General features: G+C 39.0%; 2 protein-coding genes across 13 annotated transcripts in view; one reads left to right on the forward strand and one right to left on the reverse strand.

Moving 5' to 3' along the window:
• Nucleotides 1-22,392, forward strand: part of LOC123712307 (histone-lysine N-methyltransferase 2C-like) — a 50,749-nt gene extending 28,357 nt beyond the window's left edge. For 8 of the 11 annotated variants that reach the window (XM_045665331.1, XM_045665339.1, XM_045665367.1 and 5 more), the window contains 15 exons: nt 850-912; nt 2,132-2,437; nt 2,640-2,798; nt 2,871-4,010; nt 4,270-4,329; nt 4,402-4,492; nt 4,704-4,804; nt 4,958-10,777; nt 11,131-11,349; nt 11,760-11,915; nt 12,799-12,937; nt 13,479-13,752; nt 18,943-19,072; nt 20,359-20,541; nt 20,854-22,392. In XM_045665331.1, the coding sequence (XP_045521287.1) occupies nt 850-912; nt 2,132-2,437; nt 2,640-2,798; nt 2,871-4,010; nt 4,270-4,329; nt 4,402-4,492; nt 4,704-4,804; nt 4,958-10,777; nt 11,131-11,349; nt 11,760-11,915; nt 12,799-12,937; nt 13,479-13,752; nt 18,943-19,072; nt 20,359-20,541; nt 20,854-20,946 (8,934 nt within the window). In that variant the 3' untranslated portion in view covers nt 20,947-22,392. Of the gene's footprint in view, nt 1-849; nt 913-2,119; nt 2,438-2,639; nt 2,799-2,870; nt 4,011-4,269; nt 4,330-4,401; nt 4,493-4,703; nt 4,805-4,957; nt 10,778-11,130; nt 11,350-11,759; nt 11,916-12,798; nt 12,938-13,478; nt 13,753-18,942; nt 19,073-20,358; nt 20,542-20,853 lie in introns of all 11 variants that reach the window. The other 3 variants (XM_045665373.1, XM_045665382.1, XM_045665397.1) reach the window with 3 other exon arrangements.
• A 49-nt stretch (nt 22,393-22,441) lies between these two features.
• Nucleotides 22,442-25,788, reverse strand: LOC123711890 (GTP-binding protein SAR1b). Of its 2 annotated transcripts, none has more exons than XM_045664743.1 (5): nt 25,614-25,788; nt 25,252-25,301; nt 24,835-24,954; nt 24,103-24,404; nt 22,442-23,897 (listed from the first exon to the last, which is right to left on the reverse strand). In XM_045664743.1, the coding sequence occupies exons 2-5, from the start codon at nt 25,292-25,294 to the stop codon at nt 23,781-23,783; spliced, it is 582 nt and encodes a 193-aa protein (XP_045520699.1). In that variant the 5' UTR covers nt 25,295-25,301; nt 25,614-25,788; the 3' UTR covers nt 22,442-23,780. The 2 variants fall into 2 exon arrangements, with proteins under 2 accessions (XP_045520699.1, XP_045520708.1); XM_045664752.1 differs by lacking the exon at nt 25,614-25,788 and adding an exon at nt 25,432-25,560.
• Between the last annotated feature and the right edge of the window lie 274 nt (nt 25,789-26,062).

Raw genomic sequence — 26,062 nt, forward strand, 5'->3', positions numbered from 1 at the left:
TTAATAATTAAGAAAGATTTTCCAAATGGATTTTATTGGATGTTATGTCCTTTTTATTATTATTATTATGAAAATACCTTGGTATGAAAATGTTATCACATTCATTATATTGAAATCGATCTATTCGGAAAATTCTTTATATTAGAAATAAACTTATTAAAAATTTTAACCTCGAAATAAATTTAACGAAAATTAATAATTGTTGGTGGACTATTGTGCATGTATTTTAATGTTTAGGGTTGAATTTCATTATAACAAATTCAACTGCTTTTATTGTATGCAGTATAAATACGGTGATTCATATTTATATAACTCCTAAGTTCAGTGTAACATAACTGTGAATCACCAAATTTCATGAATTCGCTTAAATTTGATCGCCTTGCAGTATTTTTGTGTGGAGCGTACATCCAGAGCATTTAATTTGTTTGTGCTTTGGTGGAGGTCAAAATGTTGAACTGCTTGTTCTATGTCAACAAGTATAACGGATGTGCATGGTTATAAAATCCGTACATCTTGTTTGCGTTATGAAGATTTCCTATATCTGTGCCTGGAAGTTCTATAAAGTGTGTAAATCCGCAAATTTTCGGACGAGATGTACAGAAATTGTAACAATATACTACAACACTCAAAATTTGACAGTCACCATTATGTTTCGCTTATAGGTAAGGCCCAAACCAGGATATTTTCGCTACCTTAGTATTGTATTACCATTACGCGTACGCAAGTTTTTATAGACGCGTACGTGAGTACGTGCACGTACGTAGCAGATAGGTGTTATTGAGTGTTGTAGTGAACATTTAGGCGATACATGCGTGTTGTTTGCATGTCGGTGATTGGTTGTGGCATCAGATGGCGTATGAGATGTGCGAGGCGTGGCCCGACTGGCTGCCGCGTCGCCCGCTGCTCTTGCAGGTCAGCCCTCGCCCCTATACACCCTAAAACCCTCACCTTACACCTCACAAAACACCTTAATACTATATGTTATACCTTCTACATATTAATGAATCCTTATATTTAAAATAATAAGAAGATTAAGTAGCAATTAAACTGATTATAAAATGTTGTAGATAAATGATGTTGTTTTGTTTTCGAGTTGGGTTCTTCAAGTGTAAGAAATATTTGACAATGTTACAAAAATTACCTTAGATCACATATAGATAGCGACACTTTACAAATGAGTAAATTCACCTCGTAGTACTTACTGCACTTAGGTATTCCTAAACTTTTCCCTCCTTCCTTCCAACTTAGAGGGTCTTGACACTGCTAATCTTTAGCGCTTCTCAGAGCTATTTGCACGCAAGCTTACTACTAACCTTTGTACCTTTTCAGCATCTTCCCTAATCTACACTAACTTGCTCATAAATTACTAATTAATTAATAAAACTGTAATACGGTACATGTTGTAGCCGTGTTATTGTCGCATCGCGCGGTGGTGGAACTTTACAATATTAATGTATAGTCGTGTTTAAATATTTGCAGAAAAGTTCGTTTCGCTTCTTGTGTTTTTATGAATTAACTTTTGTATTCATACGTCAATGTTTTGAAGTAAAATAAACCTAATTTACAAGTTTATGTCAGATGTACACATTTTCCTTTACAATATTCATACTTCAGCTCCCGCTGCCTAGTTTACGTCACAATGAATTATGTTAACAATTATTTTGCTCTAGAAATCTTATAGTATTATGTTAGCACTAAATATAAGTTTCACAGCATTAGAAGTACTTTAAAGATATTAAATGTCGTACTTGAATGTTGCAACATTGCACCTAAATTATAGTATAATGTAGTTAAATTATATTTCTTGTAGTATTGAATGTTCGCCTATTGCTATTTATAAACTAAAATAGTTAACTAAAAGCCTGACGCTCGTGGAATGTCAACAAATAATTAATTACAAATAAAATTATTTTCATAACAATAGAATACGAATATATTTTTTGTATTATAATCATTAAACGAAAAAGTACATTATGATTTAAATGTAATGTAAATTAAAGTAGTCGTCGCGAGGAAAAATCACCTCCCTCGTACGTAGTACACCGCGAACAGAGAATCGTCATGAAGTGACGCTCGCCGCGGCCGAGAAGCGATATGAAAGCAAACATTTAACCATCAGAACGTAAACCAGGAGCAACCGTTGCTTCTGGAGGAGCTGTTGGAGCAGGAGAAGCGCGAGCAGGAGCGCGAGGGTGGGGAGTGGGGGGCGTCGGCGCTGGGGGCGGCCGCGACTCAGGCGCCGCCCCCCGCACCCGCGCCCCTCTACTCGGGAGTGCCGCCTCCTGCGCCGCCGCCGCCTCCCGAACGCCCCGTCTCCGAAGCGGACCACCACGCGCGGCTGCTCTACGAACAGTGGCTCAAGAACTACAACGCCTACGCAGCGGATCAGCTGCGCTACTACGAAGCGGAAGTACAAAAACTCCGCAAGATACGCAAGGTGAGTGCGCCGTAGTGAGCTTTCGTGTTCGTGTGCTTTGTAGTCGCGTGGTAGCCTCCTCCGACTCCCGGTTATACGTTTCCTCATTTCAGGTATTGTCAAATATTTAGTTCACTTGTGATAACCGAATGTTTGTAAACTAACGGGTTCTCTGGGTTCACTTAGGTTTTACGGTCTGTACATAGCCCACCTAACGTTTCAGTCGCTGAATAGTAAGCAGCGTCAATTAAGAAAGTCCGGGAACGAATTGATGCCGAACGACGCTCAAGAACTACAGCGAGTGTCCACCGAACAGTCGGCCTTGCAAAAGCATTTAGAGGCGGCCAGAAAGCAAGCAAGGCAGCACAGTATGCTCGTCCAGGTATGACATGTTTATTCCTTATAATATAACAAAACTGTAAAAGAAGAGAACTAAATATCATTTTTTTTACAGGAATACGAGACAAAACAACGTCAAAACAATCCCCAATTGACTCAACAGACAGTTATAAATCAACAACAAGTAACTGCTAATCAGAATAACTTCAATCAAAATCAGAATATGGGCCAATCCCAACAAATACAACAGCAAACGATAAATAGACCGATGCAGATTGGGCTTCAAGGCTCTGGAATGCAACAACAACAGCAGACGCTTATACGCACCCAACAAACGCTTCTTACTGCTGACGGGCAACCATTGCAACAGCAAAGAATAGGCTTGGTGACGTCACCGCTGAATGCTCAAGGCCGTATACTTCAAGGTGCTCGAACTTTGGTTATAGAACAGACTGGAGCGCCGCAGCAACAACTAGTCAGACAGCTTTCTGGAGTGCAAGATCGCGCTCAATCGGTTGGCGGTATAGTGTTTGGACAACAGCAACTTCGCAACCAGATGAATCCGGGCAGTCAAACGCCGCGTCCTGCAGGATCGCGACCGGCCATGTCTCCCCTTCATGTACAATCTCCTCACTCGCAATCTCCACTGCACTCGATTGCACCACAATCTCCCCTACACCACCTCACCTCGCCGATGCAGTCGCCTTTACACTCGCAACAGTCTCCGTTGCATCACACTTCTCAATCTCCATTACATTCGTCGACTCAGTCTCCTCTGCATACCCAACAATCTCCGATGCACTCGCAGCAGTCTCCCATGCATGCTCAATCGGGAAATCATCCCCAACAGAGTCCGATGCATCCTCAGCAAAGTCCAATGCATCCACAACAATCGCCGATACACCAACAGTCGCCTCTTCATGCTCAGAATCAGATGACAGCGCATTCGCCGATGCATCCACACCAAAGTCCGATGCATCCACAGCAGAGTCCGATGCATCCACAGCAGAGTCCGATGCATCAACAGCAGAGTCCCATGCATCCACAACCCAGTCCCATGCATCCCCAACAAAGCCCGATGCATCCACAACAGAGTCCGATGCATTCCCAACAGTCGCCAATGCATATACAACAATCTCCGTTGCATACTCAGCAATCTCCTATGCAGTCGGCTATGTCTCCGCAACATTTTTTGCAACAACTGCAAGCGCAACGAACGAGCCCTCAGTTGCCTACTCCTAGTCGCAGTCCCCAGGTACTTATTTTCTCTTTGTTTAATGAATTTATTGTATTGAATATAAATGCAAGTGCGGACACACGAACATAGTGTCAAAACTTTATAGAACGCTAAGACTGTTAATGAACACCTTAGTTTATGCTATTCACTAGTATTATAAGAAAGTTAACATAATATTACTGATTAGCCGTAATAATTGTATGTCAAAACGCACTCCCTTTTGTGAACTTTAGTAAGAAAAAATATTTAAAAGCTTAATAATAATAATATCTTTCAGATTTATCAACAATCACAAATACAGAGCCCTGTGACTTCACATTCGCCACAGTTACAAAATGTATGTAATAATACGCTTCTTCGATCATCCAATGTCAAATTTGACATTCATATATGTACTATTATTTTATAGAACGATTATTCATCTGGGAGATTTTCTCGGCCCGCACCAGGCTGTTCACCGCTACCAACTAGATTCGCAAGACCGCCTCATCACCAGCAAGGTGATTAAATATTGAAATACATAATTTAATTATTTATTATAAAAATAATACATAGCTTCAATCCGTTTAAAAAGTGTTTTCTTAATGTGTAAAAGACAATACTATATTTCGTAAATTTTATTTTCCAACATTGTTGGTACGTAGGATGCTGTTTTTTGCTCATACGTACTTAATTGTTTTCATCGCTTATGTCAAAGTATTTTCTTTTAAGGAATGAGAGTTGGCGTACCGTTTGGTTCACGACAGCAAACGTCGCCGTTGGGCAGTCCTCAACCGCTACCGTCGCCCGGGAATACTTCGAATGAAATGGCGGTTTGTATTTATTCTTAAATTATATTATTTTATACGTACTAAAATACAGTAACACACGTAAAAACGAAAATTTTTAAATTGATAAAGTCAATTATGTATATTTGTCTAACTCTGCTATGCTATTTTAATATAATTAATGATTCTTATTATCAGAGACAGCAAATGCTTCAGCGTCAGCAATACAGCCCAATGGGTGGAGCTCCTGCTTCGCCATCAGTGTCCCGTTCACCTCACGTGGCTCGTACCCCGACGCCTTCTGCTTCGCCGGCAGCCTCCCCGGCACCTCATCACGATCACGGAGGTGGTCATCATCACCACATGGCGCCAATTCCGCCCGGGTATAGATACTTCAAACCGGGTCTTTTCGGCGGGGCCCCAGGATGGCCACCCAAAGAAGAGGACAGGCGGAGAGGTCACGCAAGCAAAATATCCATACTGAAACGTGGAACTCCACGGCCGCGTTTCTCGGGCAAAACTGCCGCTCCCGAGGTGCACCAGGAGGAAGGCGAACACAGCGAGGCCAGAAAATACGTTCTGTACTCTACGGAAAGTGTCGACTACGCTTCTACTGATGCTAGAATGAGTTTCTCTAAAGAGGACGATGAGATAGGAAATCTAGTTCAGCACATGGACGATGACGATATAGTGGTGGTCGAGCCAGGCGCCATCTCGCCAGAAGAGCGCATCGCCACTGAAGAGGATTTCGAAGAACTTATCGATAGCGGCAAACCGGAAGACGAGGCCGAAGAAGAAATTCAGCATGAGAAAACGCCGACCCGAACTGAAACTACGACAAAAACTGTTGCCGTCATAAGCCTGGCGACCGCAAAGCAACCCTCAAGTAGCTTACAACAGTATAAATTAGTGAACACTTCACAAAACTCAAATCTTTCTCGTTTACCGATGTTAAGCGCGACTGTCCTTTCGCCTCATTCGAACACTAAAATACTAAACGAAGTCTCTCAAGCAACTGTCGCTTCAGTGTCAATAGCGAACCAGACAATTTCGGTACCAGTTTTGAAGAATCTCTCGGTTCCTATTGGTAGTGTAGGGCATGGCGGTGGGCTGACTAAAACTCAAATAAAAAAAGTCCCACTCAACATTACAAATCAACAGTTAAATTTATCTTCCCAACAAATGAACAAGCCGATGAGTTCTGTAATAAGCGTGATATCATCCAATGTCCCAAAGGGGTCGTGTATCAATCCCGTCATTACTCTTGCTACTTCCAACACTATGACGGGACAGTCCAGGGTCCCAGTAACGATAATGACCCAACATCAAGTAAAGCAAAAAATTGTTAAGACAATCGAGAAACCAATGGGATTATCTCTTTCAAATACAAAATTGTCAAGTTTGTCCGTAACTCATGATGCTACTTTGCCAGCTAAAATTTTTCAAGATGATGCCGCTTCTCCGGACAGTACGGTTACTGCAGAAAATGCACAGGAACAGCAGGCGACATCTACCACATCACAACATAATATTATGCTCTCTTCTTTGAGCCAGGAAATAACGCCAAAAGAACCTAAACACACTTTAAAGGATTCCAATAGAGATATCGATATTGAGAATGAAATAAGCCAACAAACTGAGCTGCCTCATACACTCTGTTTAACTGATAGGACACCATTGTTACTAGGTAAAGCTGAAATTAAGAGTCCAGATCCAATACCAGAGAAAATTCCAGACAACATAATGGAGGGTGATGATGAGGATAAACCGGAAGATAATATACAAAGCAATTTATTATTACCATTCAATAAAGCAAATAATGAACATGCGACGTCGTCGGAGGCCAAACACGAGGACAATGTGGTTAAGACAATTAAAGCTATTGCTAATCAAACTAAAGAAATGGTTATCGGTTCTAACATGCAAATTTCATCTGATTTGGCCCAAGAATCTGTTCAAATATCAATTCCTTCACCGACACCGTCTCAGGAACGATATCTCAATGACATTACAATGCGTGAACACCCAGAAACCTCTGAGGGTAATCCGAAACACGTGGAATCCTTTGAGGACATGTTATGTATGCTCGACAATATAGGTGACGATGGGAAAAGTTTTGGAAGTAAACAGCAGCCAAACAAACAAACAGTTCAAGCTGCAATGCATAATCCAAACCACCCACATAACAATCCTACGCCTCAGCGGGTAAATAAAGAACCACAGGAACAGCCAACATTTCAGGCACGAGAACAAGAAAGACTCAATATGCAATCGGCAACAGTGCCTCAACTTTCGCCTTTATCCCAACCGGCTGAAATGACATCTAATATGGCCAGTGTATCACAGCAATTGAGAACTATAATGTCTTCACTTAATACTAATGCGTCGAAAGTGGACACCCAAATGGTCACCAGAAAAGTGGATGCAACTCCGACACAAGTAAACTATGAAAATCTTCTACCTTCCTCAAAGGTCGAGGTGACCGCTTCGAGGCCACCTCCACAAAAAATTGAAAAATCCCCAACATCTATTTCGTCCTCTGATCCATTGCCTATGAGTGCGGCGCAAGCTTTTGGATCACGCGTAAATACATTATCCACATTGGGACAAATGCGAAAATCACCGACAGTGTCTCCTATCAACTCACCAAGCGTCAATATGCAAAGTAATTTATTAAAATCGCCTGCTCAGTCGCCTCTTATAACGACTCAAACAATCACAAATCAAGGGTTTAATTCAGGAGACGATACCATTACTACATCAATCCAATCGCAAATTATTCAAATGCCCGCCTTGTCGAAAATTCAAAGTAATTTAAATACATCACAGGTTTTGTACTCTCATAGTAACAACACCGTGACTACAAGTATAAGTAATTTCCAGAAATCTCAGGCTCTACCTACGAGCATATTAGGTCATACATTGCTTCAACCTGCCAGGCAAATCAATACTAGTAACCTGCAATTCAATCCACAGTCGATAAGTTCTAGCCAACCGCCAGCGCTGGTGATGACTTCGAGGTCAATAATAACTAATAAAGAGCCCGCCCCTAATGTAACCGTTCGTACACACAATATTGTTAATACTGCCATTAACCATATGCAGTTAAAACAAGCACAGGGACCACTTAACTTCATTACTTCTTCCAAACTTTTGCATACGCAATTGACTTCTCCCTTAAAAAGATCAAAATCTACAGATGAGCCGAAGAGTGAGGTGATTGTAGGCCATATCCAACCAACAAAGCGGCATAGTGTCGAGTCAGTAATAGTCAAATCGGAGCCAATGGAGACTGACGACCACAACTCGACTGTAACAACTGCTGACAATTCGGCAAATAAAACTTTTCAACAGCAAAATGCAAACCAGAGGAATGATGAGTCGCAAAATGTTTTATTGAAACAATTATTACAAACAACAACCGCGACTACCAGCGTAAGCGTTCCGCAAAGAACTGTGACAATTCAGAGAACTGCACCAGCCTTGGGCACTATTCCGTCGTTAGAAGCACAACTGGCCAGGCCTTCTATTCCACCTCCTACTATATCTTTAACACAAGAGGTGGAAATTCCTAAAAACTCTCCTAGGCATATCACTAGTATTAGTCAACCTTTTACAAGTCGATCGTTGACATCTATTCCTACATCGTCGATGTCACCAATGATGCACTCATCAACGCAGTCCTTGATGGATGTTAGAAAACAACCCGTTAAACTTTTAAGTAAAGAAGAGACAACACCAATACCTGAATGTTCTCCAACCATGAAGACAATGCCGATGTATCCAATGAGTGTAGAAAGCCAACAACTATTGCATCAACAAATGATCAAAAAGGAAGTACTACCTCCACAGCAAAGTCCCGTACATAGGCCATTCACACCTATGGATGTTAAGAAGGAACTTCTAGATGAAAGCTCCCAACAATCTGCGACTTCGGGAATATCAACTGCATCGGATCAAGGAAAGCTTGACCAACCTATGAAGGAGGAGTATCCAGAGAGTGTGATAATGGATCATGCATCTGAAATAAATCCGTCAGAAACACCGTCTGAAGCGAAAAAACGGAAACGAAGGGAATACCAACAGAAAAAAAGAAAGCAAATGCAAATGAACTTAAAAGCTGCTGCTGAAAATGGTATAAGTGCTGCAGCAAAAAAAAGACCTCGTAAGGGTTCGAGGTATGAAGAAGATTACGATACCTTCATTGATAACTTAATGGTACAACTACGCCTTTTACCTCCTATGCAAATTCAGGAGCCATCATTAACAACAAATTTTGCAGTTTGTCCTTTGTTCGGATCTGGGGATTTAACTAAATTAAAAAACAAGGATTACGACATTTTAAAAGGAGATTTGTTAGGCGAATTTGGTAATGCTACGATTCCAAATGTTGCCGATTATTATAACACAAAACCGTTTGGCGACGAGGAACCGTTACCCGAGAAACCACCAGCGTCAACACAAAGAGGCTTTTATGATCAAGAATTTCAACCTATTCTATTTGAAGAAGATCCCGAAGACAAGAAGCTTGATTTTATTTGTAAAGAGCGTGACACGGATACTCCAGATACAATTGTTAGTTGCTCAAGTCCTGAAGCATTCGAATTTGAATCAGATGATAGATTCCCTGGACTCAAACTTATTGATGATGATGAAGAGGAGGAAGATGAAGATATACTCGCACCTGGTCGAATTTCTCCTATTATTCCTATCATAACTCCTATACCTATTCGTGTAAAACCTTTGTCGTTGAAAGACGACGAAGACGGTCACAAACAATTGAAGTCTGTAGACGCAATTGTCAAAACGAAAATGGAAGACTCTCCTAGTAATCCAGAGAGTAATGAAAACGTTACCGTTACTCTCACCCTTACATCAGGAGCAGCTGAAGATATACTAGGCGTACTTAAAGAACTTGCAGGAATACTGCACATTCCGCCGCCAACAGCATATCAAATAGTGGAAAGAACTGCGACACCACCTTCTCACAAATTAGGACTATATAGATCGAAAGGAAAAGATGGTAAAGAAGGAGCACCTATCGATATACAAAGCATTTTGAACGGAGCGGCTAAGTTCTGCCGTCACTGCGATGTTGTCATACTAGATTCAGTCGTCCGAGCTAAGGCTTCCGAGTTTCCACTTCTCGCAGCTAATAAGGGTAACGCTGAGGAAATCCTCTGTGACAGTGATTCGGAGCTTTATTTCTGTAGTGCACAATGCTATGAACGATTTGCGTGGCGCCCAACGAATATTATTCTCGATGGAAAAAAGATGCCGGTTAAGGAAGATAGCAAATCGGATATCGAAACTAATTTGTCTAAAGATCGCGATGACTTCGACACAGCATCAACCGAAAGTATGGAAACTGATGAATTCGATATTAAACCTGACATCAAAGATGAGAAAATGGACTTATCATTTATGGATTCGTTAGACAATGATGAATTGATGAAAGAAGTCGGTGACGATGTGAGCGCGTTAGATGAAGACTTAAAGAGTGTCGATACTGATGAAAAAAGTAATCAAAGCGTTGAGAAAGAAAAGTTCAAAGGTATCCGTTATAAATTATGGACTCCGGGATGCATTGGTCCGCCCGTTAAATACAAACGACCGACCGATAGAGAGCTTACTGAATTGGTTTTCCGGACAGGCGTAGCTATAATGCCTGTAACAAATGAAGATTCCCGAAAGTGTGAACTGTGTGGAATTCAAGGGGACGGAGTTGCAGACGGTGTGTCGAGGCTGCTGAACTCAGATGTAGACAGATGGGTGCACCTGAATTGTGCGCTTTGGTCTGAAGGCGTGTATGAGACTGTTAGTGGAGCGCTCATGAACGTAGACAACGCTTTAGCGGCCGGCTCCAATGCAACTTGCGCGGTTTGTAGAAGATTGGGAGCAACTGTTAGATGTTTCAAAGTCCGCTGTGGAAGCGTTTACCATCTCGGATGTGCTGTGAAAGACAATTGCGTATTTTACAAGAACAAATCTGCATTCTGCGCCTCACATGCTCCAAAGGTATATATTGAATTTTAACTAATTCTTAGACATATAATACATTAAAGTTGCTTTTGTTATAATATGGCATGTCAAAAGTCAAGAGTCAAAAATCATTTATTCATATAGGTAACACAATGTACACTTATGAGCGTCAATAAAGAAGCATATATTAAATGCTTCTAATTTTACATTTACTGCCTGTTCTCAAATCAAGGGCGTATAACAGAAGAGAAGAACTTTTCTTTTGTATTACACAACGTTTGTAAGGAGCCTATGTCTTTTCAAACAGCCACGATTTCCTTTTGTTGTGTGAATATTTGTAAATTATATAATAGTTTTCGTTAACTAATTATACTACTTCTATAATTTAGAATGAAAAGGACAACGAACTGACAACCCTCAGCGTCCAGCGTCGTGTATACATATCCCGAGATGAGCAGAGACAGGTGGCCTCTGTGATGCTTCACTCTGACACCAACCACCTGATCCGTGTGGGCGGGCTTATCTTCCTCAGCCCTGGGCATTTGTTGCCACACCAACTGGCTGCATTCCATACCCCCAACTATATCTACCCTATTGGATATAAAATCGTAAGTCACACGAGAATAAATTTCTTAAGACATCATTTTTTTAAGAGTTATTAATTAAATAATTTCATGTATATGTAGATAGTTTAGATGTGGATGTTTAGAATTTATATTGTACATCATTTACATGTACAGTACATGAATTAGACATTATTCCTGAAATGTTCTGATACATTAGTTATAAATTTTGTGTGGTCCATACTAGAAGCATTTAATTTGTACAATTTGTGTGTCAAACGAATAGACATTTTGAATAGATAAATATGAAAACCTACTATTATTTACTTTCGTACAAAATATACTCCATTCAACCAAATTTCTATTGAACGCTACAAATAAGATCTTAGGCGATAAATACGGTTAAACATTTCGCAGAGAATTAGACATACAATCATAGATTTCTTCTTTGTCAGGTGCGTTTCTTTTGGTCGATGAATCGTGCAAACAGCCGTTGTCGCTACGTGTGCTGGATATCAGAAGAGGAAGGTCGGCCCAAGTTCCACGTGCGGGTTCAAGATGACTCCCGCCATGAGATGTGCGCTCCTACGCCACGTGCTGCCTGGGCTAAGGTAAGTTCATACTAAATATCTTCAGACCTATAATAACTGTAGGATAGGTAGTGTCGCAACTTGACAATAGATTATAATATATAGCTTTAAGCAAAACACTTTTTAAACGGATTGAAGCTATATCTTATTTTTAAAACTTATAGTTGTTTACATAATTCTAAATTTTTAAATTTTTTCCGACGTTTCGCGTACTTTTCAGCGTGCGTGGTCACGGTGACTGAAGACGAAAGGTGTTAAATGTCAAAAGTATCACAGCTGCAGAGAAAGTTGTTTTATCTGTATTTATTGCCCCGAAGTTGCCAACTATGTAAATAACTATAAGTTTTAAAAATAATACATAGCTTTAATCCGTTCAAAAAGTGTTTTTCTTAATGTGTAAAAGCTATTTTAACAAAAGACAATACTATATATATAGTTTTTTTTCCCATACAGTTACACTTAAACACACTTATATTCCTATCATCGCATTATTTTTAGGTATTGTGTGTTAGATTTTTTGGCTAAGGCCATTTGTACTGTGCCATTATCTTGCTGTTTCCTTAATTTGGTATCCGTCTTCCAACTGTTCTTCCTCTTTTTCATTTATTATACTTTGGACACCAGTTTAGTAACGAATAGATAAAATAAAGAATACATCATAAAGAAAAACAACTTAAGTAGGAGATTTTACAATAAAAATAATGAGGCTTAAGTGGAAATAGTGACTGTTTATAACATGAATTCATTCGTGTTCATACAAAAACATTCAATGGCTATATATATAGCTTAATAAGGTGGCTAATAGCTAGTATATATTCTAAAACATCTTGATATCATTGACATATCTGAAAAACACAAACTCGTGTAAATCAAAGAGGAGTTTGACTGTAAATGTGTGTTGTAGGTACTAGACACTGTAGCCGCATTGAGAGAGGGCCGAAATGAAGATGGCGTTTTAAAACTGTGGCCGAACTATGTGACCGGAGAAGATTTATTCGGACTCACTGAGCCATCCGTTGTGAGGGTATTGGAGAGTTTACCTGGTATGTAAGATGAGATATTCTTAATTTACACTTTTATTCAATATATCTATAGTTTTTCTGTTCAAATTTCTAAAAAGTATTAAGTTATCGTTATGATATACCTACTTTATAGAGACAAATATATAGAATACGGTTTAATAATTTATCGAAAACTTTGTGTCCTGTCGTGTTGTTTTATAGGACAAATTATAACTTCATTCGAGAAAAAGGATTTTTATAAAATTATTGTAAATAAATATAACAAATCAATGAAAAAAAAATCTGTGGTACCTTTCTAGGTATGGGCCTGAGATTTTTGTATCTGTTTTATGATCAGCCTTCTGTGCCTGACACAAGCCGTTGACTTTTTGCGTCTAAGGCAAGCCGGTTTTGTTACGATGTCCTTACTGTTTAAGCTAACGTTAAATGCGCACGTAGAAAGAAAGTACATTGATCTACAGCCGGGGATCGAACCTAAAACCTCATGAATGAGAGTCGCACGCTGAAGCCGCTTGGCCAAAACAAATTTATAACGTGATATAAATTGTTGTCATTATTATAGGTATCGAGACACTAACGGACTACCGCTTCAAGTTCGGTCGATCGGCGTTGTTAGAAGGTGGTTTGGCCGTAAATCCATCCGGGTGTGCTCGTAGCGAGGCTCGTTGCGCTCGCGTATGGAGACGTAATACTCGATCGTTGGTTCCCGCCCAACCGCCACCCGCTACTGCCTTGGACAGTCCCGCCTGCCCTTATTCGAAACAATTTGTGCACACAAAGAGCAGTCAATATAAGAAGATGAAAATGGAGTGGAGGAATAATGTGTATTTGGCAAGGTACATTTTTATTTTACACATTAAAATTTAAATAAAAATATGCGATGCAGTATAGCGATACTCAAAATCAAATATATCGATCAAAAATATTAAGGAGTGCCAGTCAATCATCAAAAGCAATATGAAAAGGAATATTTATAGTTAGAATACATAATTACAGGATGTCCCATAAATCAATAACAAGCCAAAATCTGCTGATAGGACAAGAGAACTTCAGAAAAATAATTAGAAAATTCTGTCACGTATTTTTTAAATCATTGCCCTTCAAATAGGGAAATGCGTTGTATGAAGCCTATGCAGTTACAAAAAATTCTATCTCATTTAGCATGAACATATGTATATCTGAAAACAGTAAATATAATCAAACGTTAAACTATTGAATGTATTACATTACATAGGCTACACGGCATACATTCGATATAGTTGAGATTTTCTTACGACACTTCGGTACATCTAAAAGTAAACAATCAGATCCTATTAATCTTAATTGTTATGATCGAAACAAGTGAACTTAGCTTTTGATCCTACCTAACCAGCACGCCAATGCGCGGCGTTGCAGTTTTTCACGTTAACTTTTACGTTAATATGGATATTGATACTGATATCATTTAAATAGAAAAATTATATGTGATTACGTGAGAAAAAACGAGTTACGAGCTAGGGGATCGGATAGAAAATGCCGTAGATTTCTTCAAGGGTTTATTTCTTGAAAAATCAATGAGGAGTTTATGGGCACAAAATATACGCAAAAATGCACTTATAGCACACAAAAACAATCACTTATTACTTCACTTTGCACACTTCACACAGTACTTTATCACTTGTATTCACTTTATTCGCACTTTATCGCTTCGGTGTTTCTCTCTTGTTACCGCCGTTTACCGTACCGTACCGTTTCCCTAGTGGGAGTGCCATGCTGTTGCTTTCGGGCTTCAGCCAATCGGGCAGGCACGACCGGGGCAGTACCACTGTCTCACAGAAAACCGGCGTGAAGTGATGCAATAGGTTCATCTTATTGTACTCGCGTTTCGTGCGGTGAGTGAGACTCCCGGAGCCCATCAATTCCCCCCTCCCCCAGAATATGAAGATGCAGTTTAAACAGAGATTACCCCAGGGGGGTACCACACGTTTCCGCTGTGGAGAATCCCCCTCTGAGCCTCCATCATCGGAACAATCAGTATTCGGTGGTGGATGCACAGGCTGCCCTTCGTATTCTGGGGTGGGCAAAAACTGCTCAAAAAACTATAAGTTTCGATCTCGGGGCAAACGGAAGAATTTACCGAAGGCATCCCCTTCCACGCTCTCAGTGGACTTTACCAATGTTAGGGGGCTCAACTCTAATCTTAACGCGGTTCACTTTCACCTCGAAACTGCGAAGCCGGCCTTATTCTTCCTTACTGAGACTCAGATATCCTTCCCGGCTGATACTTCCTACCTCTCCTACCCGGGGTACAAATTGGAACATTCATTTGTGCCGCGGGCGGGAGTTTGCGTGTACGTCAGAGAGGATATCTGTTCTCGTCGCCTCGGGTCGCTTGAAGGAAGGGACCTATCTAGCCTCTGGCTGCGCGTAGACTGCGATGACCATCCGCGATTCTACGCATGCCTGTATAGGTCCCATAGCGGAAATACCGAAACTGAGCGACTCATTGAGCACATCCAAATGGCTACAGATTCCCTGCTCGAAGGGGTTCCTACCGCTGAAATCGTGATACTTGGCGATTTTAACGCTCACCATGCCGATTGGCTCGGTTCGGAAACCACCGATCACGCGGGAAGATCCTTTCACGACTTTGCTTTAGCTTACGACCTGTCACAAATGGTCCCTGCGATTACGCGAATACCAGATGTGGATGGTCATAAACCCTCTTTGTTGGACCTTCTGCTGACCTCACATCCGGAGACCTATCAAGTCTCTGTTGACCCGCCATTGGGTTCATCGGATCATTGTGTGGTCCGGAGTACTGTGCCTACTACGCGCCCTCCTCGGCCCCGTTTTTCGGGTTGTCGTCGTATTTGGCACTATCGGTCAGCAGATTGGGATGGGATGCGGTCTTTCTTTGCGTCCTACCCTTGGGGGCCTATGTGCTTTTCGTCGGAAGCTCCAGATTCCGTCGCTGCCTCTGTCGCCGAAGTGGTTCTGCAGGGCATGGAACTTTTTATTCCATTCTCTGCGGTGCCGATCGGTGGCAGGTCACAGCCCTGGTTTAAGCGTTCTTGCAAGGCGGCATCGCGTCGAAAGCGAGAATGCTTTAATGCATGGGCGGAGGCGGCGATATCTCGTGATGCCAATACCAGCGAACATAAAAAAGCATATAACTCAGCCTCCAGGTCCTTCAAACGGGAAATCGCTAAGGCAAAGTCAGAGCACATCGCCAGATTTGGCGAGAGATTGGCCCAACTCCCTTCTGGGACTCGAGCCTTCTGGTCTCTCGCCAAAGCTGTACAAGGGAATTTTTGTCAGCCATCGATACCACCGCTGCACAGAGAGGATGACTCGCTCGCCCACACTGCGAAGGAGAAGGCCGACCTCTTGGGCTGTCTCTTTGCGTCCAACTCGACTTTGGATGACCGGGGGAGATCACCACCGGCGATTTCGCGGTGTGATAACTCAATGCCGGAAATCACATTCCAGCAACGTGCTGTTCGCAGAGCACTATCTTCCTTGGACATTCATAAGTCGAGCGGGCCGGATGGTATCCCTCCAATTGTGCTGCGTACATGTGCTCCTGAGTTGGCTCCGGTCCTGACGCGCCTTTTCCGGTACCTGTACTCGCTCGGCACTGTCCCGAAGTGCTGGAAGACCGCTTCGATACATCCGATCCCTAAAAAAGGCGATCGCACTGATCCATCCAACTATCGCCCAATCGCAATAACCTCCTTGTTCTCCAAAATAATGGAATCCATTATTAATGGCCAGCTCTTGAGTTATCTAGAGGGCCACCAGCTGATTAGCGATTATCAGTACGGCTTTCGTCGTGGTCGTTCAGCTGGTGACCTTCTAGTATACCTTACTCATAGATGGGCAGAGGCAATTGAGTCCAAGGGGGAGGCACTAGCGGTTAGTTTGGACATAGCGAAAGCCTTCGATCGGGTGTGGCACAAAGCACTGCTCTCGAAGCTACCAGCCTACGGGGTTCCTGAGAAATTATGCGACTGGATCTCCAGCTTTCTAGCCGATCGGAGCATCAAGGTCGTCGTCGACGGAGCATGTTCCGACCTTAAACCCGTGAATGCTGGGGTCCCACAAGGCTGTGTTCTGTCCCCGACCCTGTTTCTTCTGCATATCAATGACATGTTGCAACTTAGCAACATTCATTGCTATGCGGACGACAGCACTGGGGATACTCTTTACACCGGCCGGGCAGGTATTTCTCGGGCAGTTGTCGATGAGTACCGGAACAAACTTGTGTCTGAAGTCGAAACTCTTTTACGTGGAGTCTCGGACTGGGGTAGACTAAACCTAGTCCAATTTAACCCCAAGAAGACACAAGTTTGCGCGTTTTCCGCGAAAAAAATACCCTTTGTCGCTACTCCTCTTTTCGAAAACACTCTTCTTGAAGCCACAGCCAGCATCGGAATACTTGGCGTTGACATATCGAACGACGTTCAGTTTCGCGGTCATTTGGAGGGAAAGGCTAAATTAGCCTCCAAAAAGCTTGGTGTGCTCAGCAAGGCGAGACGGTACTTCACTCCGGGCCACCGCTTGCAACTCTATAAAGCGCAAATACGGCCCCACATGGAATACTGTTCTCACCTCTGGGCGGGGGCTCCCCAGTACCAGCTCCTTCCACTTGACCGTATCCAACGAAGAGCGGTTCGAATCGTCGATGACCAATCCCTCTCCGAGCGGCTCGATCCTTTGGCGTTGCGTAGAGATGTGGGGTCACTCTGCATCTTCTACCGCATTTACCATGGGGAGTGTTCAGAGGAGTTGTTCGGATTAATACCTGCAGCTGAGTTTCAGCATCGGACGTCGAGGCAAAATACAAAATTCCACCCGTATCACCTCGACGTCCGACGTTCCACGACTGAGCGTTTCTCAAGGCAATTTTTGCCGCGCACCACCGCTATGTGGAACCAGCTGCCCACTGAAGTATTTCCGAACCAATTCGACTTAGGGTCCTTCAAGAAAAGAGCGTACAAATTCTTAAAAGGCCGGCAACGCACTCGCGAGCCCTCTGACATTGAGAGTGTCCATGGGCGGCGGTATCACTTAACATCAGGTGAGCCTCCTGCCCGTTTGCCCCCTATTTTATAAAAAAAAAAAAAAAAAACCGCAATCAAAACTAAAGGTGACTAGTCGCGTTTCGGCTCTCTTATATATCCCTGGGAATAATTCTAAACAATATTCGAGAACTCTCTAGGCGGGCTTGCTACTGAGTAGCGATTGCACAATTCTAGAACGTCCGCACTCTTTGTCTCTTTCGCACGTTACTCCGTCCTTGTCGTACGGCGTTCTAGAGTGCTCAGTCTAGTTTCGAGAAAGTTCTGATCTTCTCTCTCTCTCTCGTATTATTTCGTCCTTGTCTCACACCTAGAAAGTTTGGTCTAGAATATTCCTTCAACAAAGGGGTATACCTAGGCCTGAAAACGCGTCTCCTGAAAACTGCATCACTCTACTACACATGTTCTGAAACCGACTGAAAAAAGGTTTCAGCTTCCTGAAAACTAGGGTAACATTATGGAAATTACAATTTTCTAATATGTGATTGACCCTCTCCTGAAACGGTCAGAAATCATATTACAGCCTGCTGAAAAGTTCTCTAACTAGTGGAAAAATCTAGAAACATTGCAGGCGACCCGTCTTCGTCACAATATAATAAAAACATTTTGGTTATTTGTTTTTTACTACACCAAATTTATTCATTTCAGATATACATATGTTCATGCTAAATGAGATAGATTTTTTTATTTAGAGCATAACAATTGTCTTAACATCATACATACATTTTTAGAATAATTAGTAATCGAAAAATATGAAATTAAAATTCAAAGTTGTACGAGAAAAGGCAAGTAAAGAAACAAAAAATAACAAGTAAAATATAACTTAAAATTAAATAAAAACTAAAACATAAGAATCGGAGTTAAGGCTATATTGCAAAATGCAATAAAAATAGTATATTTAGAATAACAAAAGTTACAAGATTACGAATTTTATAGAAAATAAGCTATGTGAAAACATTACAGGTCAAAAATTCAAGGCTTAGGACTGTACGCGGCTCGTGATCTTGAAAAACATACGATGGTGATAGAATATATTGGTGAGATCATACGATCGGAGTTATCCGAGATACGAGAGAAGCAATATGAAGCGAGGGTATGTGTGTTAAGTATTTTTCTTTAAAGCAGGCCAACGCTCGGCACACTGATACATTGGTACATACACTGAAAATAACCACATACAATTTTTAATGTGACAAGCGCTTATAGGCAAATTTGATATACACGAAGCGATAATACAAGTATTAAAAAAAACAATAAAAAATACTAAAACTAAACGAATACGTCAAAACCTAGCTCGTTTATCAGAAAGGAAAGGATGGGATGCTAGGTTACAATTTAAATTTTGATAAAAGGTTGGAGCATTGACCTGATTGTTAAATACAGTGGAATCTCGGTAACTCGAATGTTAAGGAAACGAAAAAAAACGAGTTAACGAGTTTTCAACTTGACAAGAACTTCGTGATACCGATAATGATTTAACTGCTGACTGCCGACTTACAGAGGTTAGATTTCTAAGTGTATTTCGATTTGTAGCGTCGAATTTGAATAACAGTTCAACTTCAGTTTTGTAGTATATTTTTTTATGAATGTATACATTCATTTTTGATTTTATTGTAATGTTCGGGGCATTCCAAGTAAGACGTCATTATATTTTACTAACTATACTACTAAATACATTCTCCTTTTTGATATTCGAGTTATGGAGTAAAATATGTATTATAAATATTTCGTAGCGAAATAACATTTTTTTCGACTTAACGAGGTTCAAGTTATCGAGATTCCACTGTACCTTAAATTCAAACGTTACATCAATTAATTGTATACGATTCTCCAATGACAACATCTTAAAGTGCGCTAGCGTGGTTTAGTACGTTAGCAACTTTTTGTCGAGATATTTCTAAGTTTAAGCTTTAAGCTTAAGTTAACAAAAGGTTTCATGGACAAATTAGGCACGGACTGTACTATAGCTTCGACTAGTTGTCAGTGATGTGATATCAGTTTATGATGTTTTTATAACAATTTTTTTTTGTTATAATATACAAGTAGGTGAGCCTTTCTGTACCTGATACAGAATGTAATATTCTTGGGGTTATTTAAATTAGTGGTGTGAGATGGGAGCCATTATCATGTGTATGATAATGGCACCCATAAATTTCACGCACACTCATATTTATCTAATTTATCATCGAAAGAGTGGTCAGCCACACCAGGAACGTCCTGGTTTGGGGGACTGCTGGTCCCCTGTAAAAGCATGCAACAATAGAAAAATATTTATTTAATACAATTTTATTGCAATATAATAGATGTAATAATGGACCAATAACGATGCTCTCCAGACTGTTTCGTAAAAAAATTGTTCAGTTAGCAATATATGTTTAGAACCGTGGCATCTACATGTTCCGTCTGGACGAGAGACGAGTAGTGGACGCAACCCTCTGCGGAGGGCTCGCCCGGTACATCAACCACTCGTGCCAACCGAATTGTGTCGCGGAGACTGTGGAAGTGGACAGGCATCTCCGCATCATCATATTCGCTAAACGACGCATCTCTAGGGGCGAGGAGGTTTGTACTTAATGGACTTTTAAAAAGGACTAAATAAATTAATATTATCATTGAATAATAAATTTCAGAAGGTTGAGTATAATTTTTATGTATATATGTCCACAAATATATAGGGAAACAAATGTGGTGTATTCCTATATAAGGAACAATCCAAGTTCCATCAAAATCGGCTTAGTAGTCGTAGATATCCACGTGTTGGAGGGGAAATATGGTATATGAAATCGGTTTCATTTCTCTAAATTTTTTTATATAGAGATTAATTGATTATTTTAAAGTTTATTTAAGGCAATAAGCTATTCCATATTCCTACAGCTGGCGTATGACTACAAATTCGACATAGAAGACGACGCACACAAAATCATGTGCATGTGCGGAGCACCAAATTGCCGCAAATGGATGAACTAAATGAAGACAAACGTTTACGAGTAATTTTTCCCTAGATTATTAAAATTACGAAAGAAATTCTCCGATTTATTCGGCGGATAGATGATGGCTATGAGTGTTAGTTGTACCAAAGTAATTTTACATTTGTATGACATTTGACACGTCCACGTTTGAGAAATGTGTGAATTTTCGACTAAGATCATTGTTATTTTTTTGACGAGTTTTCCCGCATAGGTTAAGTATATTATTATGAAATCTTTTATAATTTGAAATTTATTATCACTTTCGAATGTTTATTTACTGTTGCTATCGACATTATTCTATCGAAATTGTAAATATGTACATTGAGGTCTGTGGTTTTTTTTATATTTATCATCTATAATCTCGTCGGGGGTTGCATTTAGTACTTCGGTTAGTTGTAGCATCTGTCTTCTTAGTTATTTATGAACTGTCATCTCTATATCGTATTTTCTTTTCTGACTTAGAACTTTATTATTTTTTTATTTATGAATTTTATGGAACATACTGCTTCTATAATCGATTTTGCAATCCTATGTGTAACTGAAATAATTTTAAATAACTTTGTGGACGGATCACCACATCGTGCCTCACAGTTTTGTATGTAGCGTAGATAGACATACGGACACCAGGGCGCCTTGCTAGTGTTAGGTTAGAAGTTGACCACAAAACCTAAAAGTTAACACTTCGTTTGGCTTAAAATACAAATAACATTTTTAAGTTATTTTGACGTATTTTCATATTCGACTCTTGGTTTTATGTCACGGCCAATTTTAAATCAATAAAATACATTTTTAGCGTAATTTATAAAATCCAAGTGAAGTGTTAAATACTAATAGTTTTAAATAGGTAAAGCTGTGTAGTTATAATCCAATTGTGATACCTCACGTAGTCACGACGTAGGCAATTTAGCGCAAGTGCCCAACGTAACTTAGCGTATTGCATTTAGTTTAAGAAATCCATAAATGTATAGAAAAAAGGTAACGCAATGTAGATGTAAGATTTCGTAAATCGATTTTTTGTATTTAATACGAATTTGTCGCGAGGTTGAACTGCATTATAAGTTTCCTTACGGTGTTTTCCTTTACACAGCTAATAGTACCATTGTGATAAAATAGCGTTTATCTATTGATAATCTTGACTTTTATAACAGTGCGAGTCTCAATCCGACTGAAATGAAACTGAGTTACGATCGCGTAGTTTTAAGTATTTTGTGCAATATCGTGAGATCGTTTTTGTAAATAAAGGCATAATCAACAAATAGGAATAATCATGTATGAATTTTGTTTATCGCTATCCAAGTGATACTGACATTGCTTTACCATCAGTTATTTATTTAAGGCATTCCCATAAAATACACTATATGAGTATGATTTCACAGAAGGAATTGTGTATGAATATTCCATATGAAATATTTTTGTCACATTATTTTTACTTTCATTAAAGATTAATAAGTAGCAATGTCTTTTCATTAATCCTATTCAAATGAAACACTGAATTTGTTTGATATAAATTTTATTACAAACATTTTTTGAACTTATAATGCAAAAATAATATACCGAAGAACAATCCTAAGTAAATCTGGAACAACAGTTGTTGATCGCAACAAGCTGTTGAAACGGCCCGTCGTGATTAGTAAAGCCATAATATCAGAATTTGAAAATAGATTCTGAAAATACCAAATCCATGACTATCCTACTTAAAACTATCCTTTGAACTCATCAATATCTTCATGTGATGGTAACACTAAGTTCTCGTAGAATATTCATTAGTATCTACTGTTGTGCTTCGTTCGTAACGTGTCTAACGGTAGAAAGAAAAGTACAACATACATAGACCAGCCGTTCTGTTGAAAATTATACTGATATTACAAAAATAATCATTGTAAACAATGAATGTTCATTGATAGGTATCACTCAAATGGAATGAGACTGATAATACATATTAAACTGTATCAAATCATAATAAATAAAAGGCCAGACACAATACTTAGGTACTATACACAAAAGCAAAATTGCACCATACTTATTAGAATGGTTTCAAAAACCAGAAAAAAATCCATTGAATAAGTAGGTTACTGCATTTATGTCATGCGGCTAAAATGAACCGAATGTCACAGTATACGCCTGACATAAAATCCAGAAATAAAAAAGAAATTTATCTAAAAGCTTCATTCGGACAGAGTCCCACCGCTTTAAAGTCCACCCGTTCACTTGTACACTATATTTGAGTGAATTTAAAAAATTACACTGAAGCTGTAAAGGCGATCAGTGGCGATTTCTGGATAATTTTGACACTTGCCATATAAAACTATTTTAAACAAAATTTAAATGAGCAAAGTTCGTTCATTATCTTAATAACAAAACCTTTGCACTTTTAAGTTTGTTGAACTCATTATGTCGTGTATAAGATTTTTTTATTGCATTCTTAAATTAGATCTCAAGGAATATATACAAAAACTGAAAATTTGCATTTAATGTCATTATCATGTAGGTCTTCATAGATTCCCGTGTGACTTTTAACCCCTATTTAAATTGGCTAATCTTAAAACAATATTATTATTATAAAATACAGAAATAGTAAACAATTATACCACAAATTAGATAAAAAATTATGATATTCTTGATAGAAATAAATTTACCAACCGCAACTAAACACCAACACTTAAAACTTTGAATGGATGAGAAATTTGTCCTAACTTTAAATTATTGAATGTTTAATGTAACTATTGCTTATTGAAACAAAAAAGGACGAATTAAAGGTATTTAACATATGTCCGATGTGAGCGCCCATATGGGCATGTGGGCGAGGTGAACGAGCGCTCATGGGCGGTGTGTTCAGTCAATGTACTGGGCGAGCCAACGGAAGCCTTCACCATAGCCCTGGCGCTTCAGAACTGAGCACATGAAAAGCTCCAGGGGACGGCCTGCTAACTCTGCTCTCGGCACTTTGCCCTGTTGAATATAATCCACACTAAATAACTATCACAGAAATTATGAATTTAGAGGCAAAACTGCACATGATAGATTTCTCTATAATTAACTAATTCTACAAGCTTCCTTCTTAAGACAAGGTTACACAAAGGAAATATAGGTAAGTATTTTATTAAATACATATTGTAAAATGTGATAAAAACAAGTATTTACTATGTATATTCACCTTTCCAGTAGTCAACTGATATAACTTGAAGAACTGTCTAAGTTCATCTTCACTGGCAGCTCCATGTTTATCTATTTTATTGCCGAGGATTAATATCGGACAGTTGCTGAGGGTCTCATCAGTGAGAAGTGAGTCTAATTCGTCTTTTGACTCCTTGAAACGCTGAGTGTCACAAACATCAATAAGGAAAACAATAGCATCTACTGCAGGGAAATAATCCCGCCATACGCGTCTCGCTTGTTCATGGCCCCCCAGGTCAAAAGTTGTAAATCTCATGTTGCCTATTGATAGCTCTTCTGATGCTGTAACCAGTTTAATAAAATGGAGTAAGACAATACAGATATAGAAAATGATTCCCTCTTCAATATTACAAAATTTAATTTGTTTTTGTTCATTATTAGACATTCAGGCAAAATTTCTTTAAAAAAATTACAACTCAATGACTATACTTTGAGTTTAACACATTACAAGATTATATATGTTAATATAGATTATTTTTTAATTTGAATGAATGAAATGTCATGTTAAATTAAGTATTAAAATCTATTATGACATTAAAAAATATTATTATAGTAAAATTAATACTTCCTACCTAAAAAATTATATAAATAAAATAAAGTTTGTTAGCCTTAACTCATCTTATTAATAAATGTGAAGGTTACTTCAAGGTATTTCCAGCTTCAATAAAATTATGAATATATTAGATCATAATACATTTTGTGGATTACTTACTTGGATGTAATGTAGGCACATGCTGGGCTAGTCTGTCATCTTTTAACATATGCAACAAAGTAGTTTTGCCTGCATTATCCAGCCCCAGAAACAGGAGCTTGCCAGATTTCTTGTAGAGACCTATTTAGTTATAACATTTGTTGCTGTATAATTTAACAAATTAAAACAAGGTATTATGTTAACATAAGGGATGTTTTCTAATTTAACTTTCTGATATTTTAAATTAAATATTAGTAAAGAACCTAAGTAAAAATAATTAGAGCCATTTCTACTGAAGGTAACAGAAGGTTCATTATTAATATTTTTTACATACTAATCATATTTATGTTACGGATAATGTTAGCATATTTATATTTTTTAGTTTAGAAAATAATAAATATATTTAATGCATTATGTAAATTAACAAAATGCACTTACCCAAGAAACCAAGAACACCAGTGAACCAATCCCAGATAAACATTATGACTCTGGAATTTAATATTAATTTTAATGTTTATTATATCACAGTTAAGCCTACTTTAATTTCTTCTCTAAGGGAACACAAAGCCAATCCAAATGTGATGACTTGCATTAAGGTAATAGGTGCATGTTCATTACTTAAATGAGTTTCTGCCAATCGCTTTACAAATATTTCAGGCACACACTATAGTTCCAGGCAGGGGTATCGTAGTTTAAATTAACTTCCAAGATCCGAGGTATTGAGTAACGCGAAATGCGAATGACAGGACGTCATGCGTAGTTGGAACTTAAAACAAATTACACGTCATTTTAATACTTACATTTGAACAATTTAACTATGGTAATTAATACTACACTTTAAACAGTTTGAAATTGCAATCTTTAATGCAATATGTTTTGTTAAAAATTGTAAAATTTTCTTAATTTAGGACAGAGATAAATTTATTTAACTTGGAAGTTGGAACTTGGCAAATTTGACGTAACTCCATGCAAACCATAGACATTAAACAGATTACAGTGTGTGTTTCCGGCGTTAACGGATGTGTCATATTCCAAGATTATTAATATTTTTACAAGTATGATGATAATAAAAATCGTATATAATTTACTAACATAACAATTTTCGTATTTATTTTGCGTGTTTTTAAATGAACCATAAATATATTATTAGTAATTACATTTAAAAAATCATAACAGATCTGACCGACCAATATCTGGCGTTTTAGAAATGTTATTGCATGTACCGATGGTAAATAAAACAAAACTAATT

This window comes from Pieris brassicae, chromosome 1, assembly GCF_905147105.1.
Source record: "Pieris brassicae chromosome 1, ilPieBrab1.1, whole genome shotgun sequence".
In the NCBI taxonomy this organism is placed as follows: Eukaryota; Metazoa; Arthropoda; class Insecta; order Lepidoptera; family Pieridae; genus Pieris; species Pieris brassicae.

Excerpts from the sequence above, each read along its gene's own strand:
- LOC123711890 (XM_045664743.1), bottom strand. The coding sequence starts at position 25,294 with ATGTTTATCTGGGATTGGTTCACTGGTGTTCTTGGTTTCTTGG. Across the intron at positions 24,405-24,834 it reads TGTGCCTACATTACATCCAA|CATCAGAAGAGCTATCAATA; the intron begins GTAAGTAATCCA and ends AACTGGTTACAG. Across the intron at positions 23,898-24,102 it reads ATCAGTTGACTACTGGAAAG|GGCAAAGTGCCGAGAGCAGA; the intron begins GTGAATATACAT and ends TATATTCAACAG.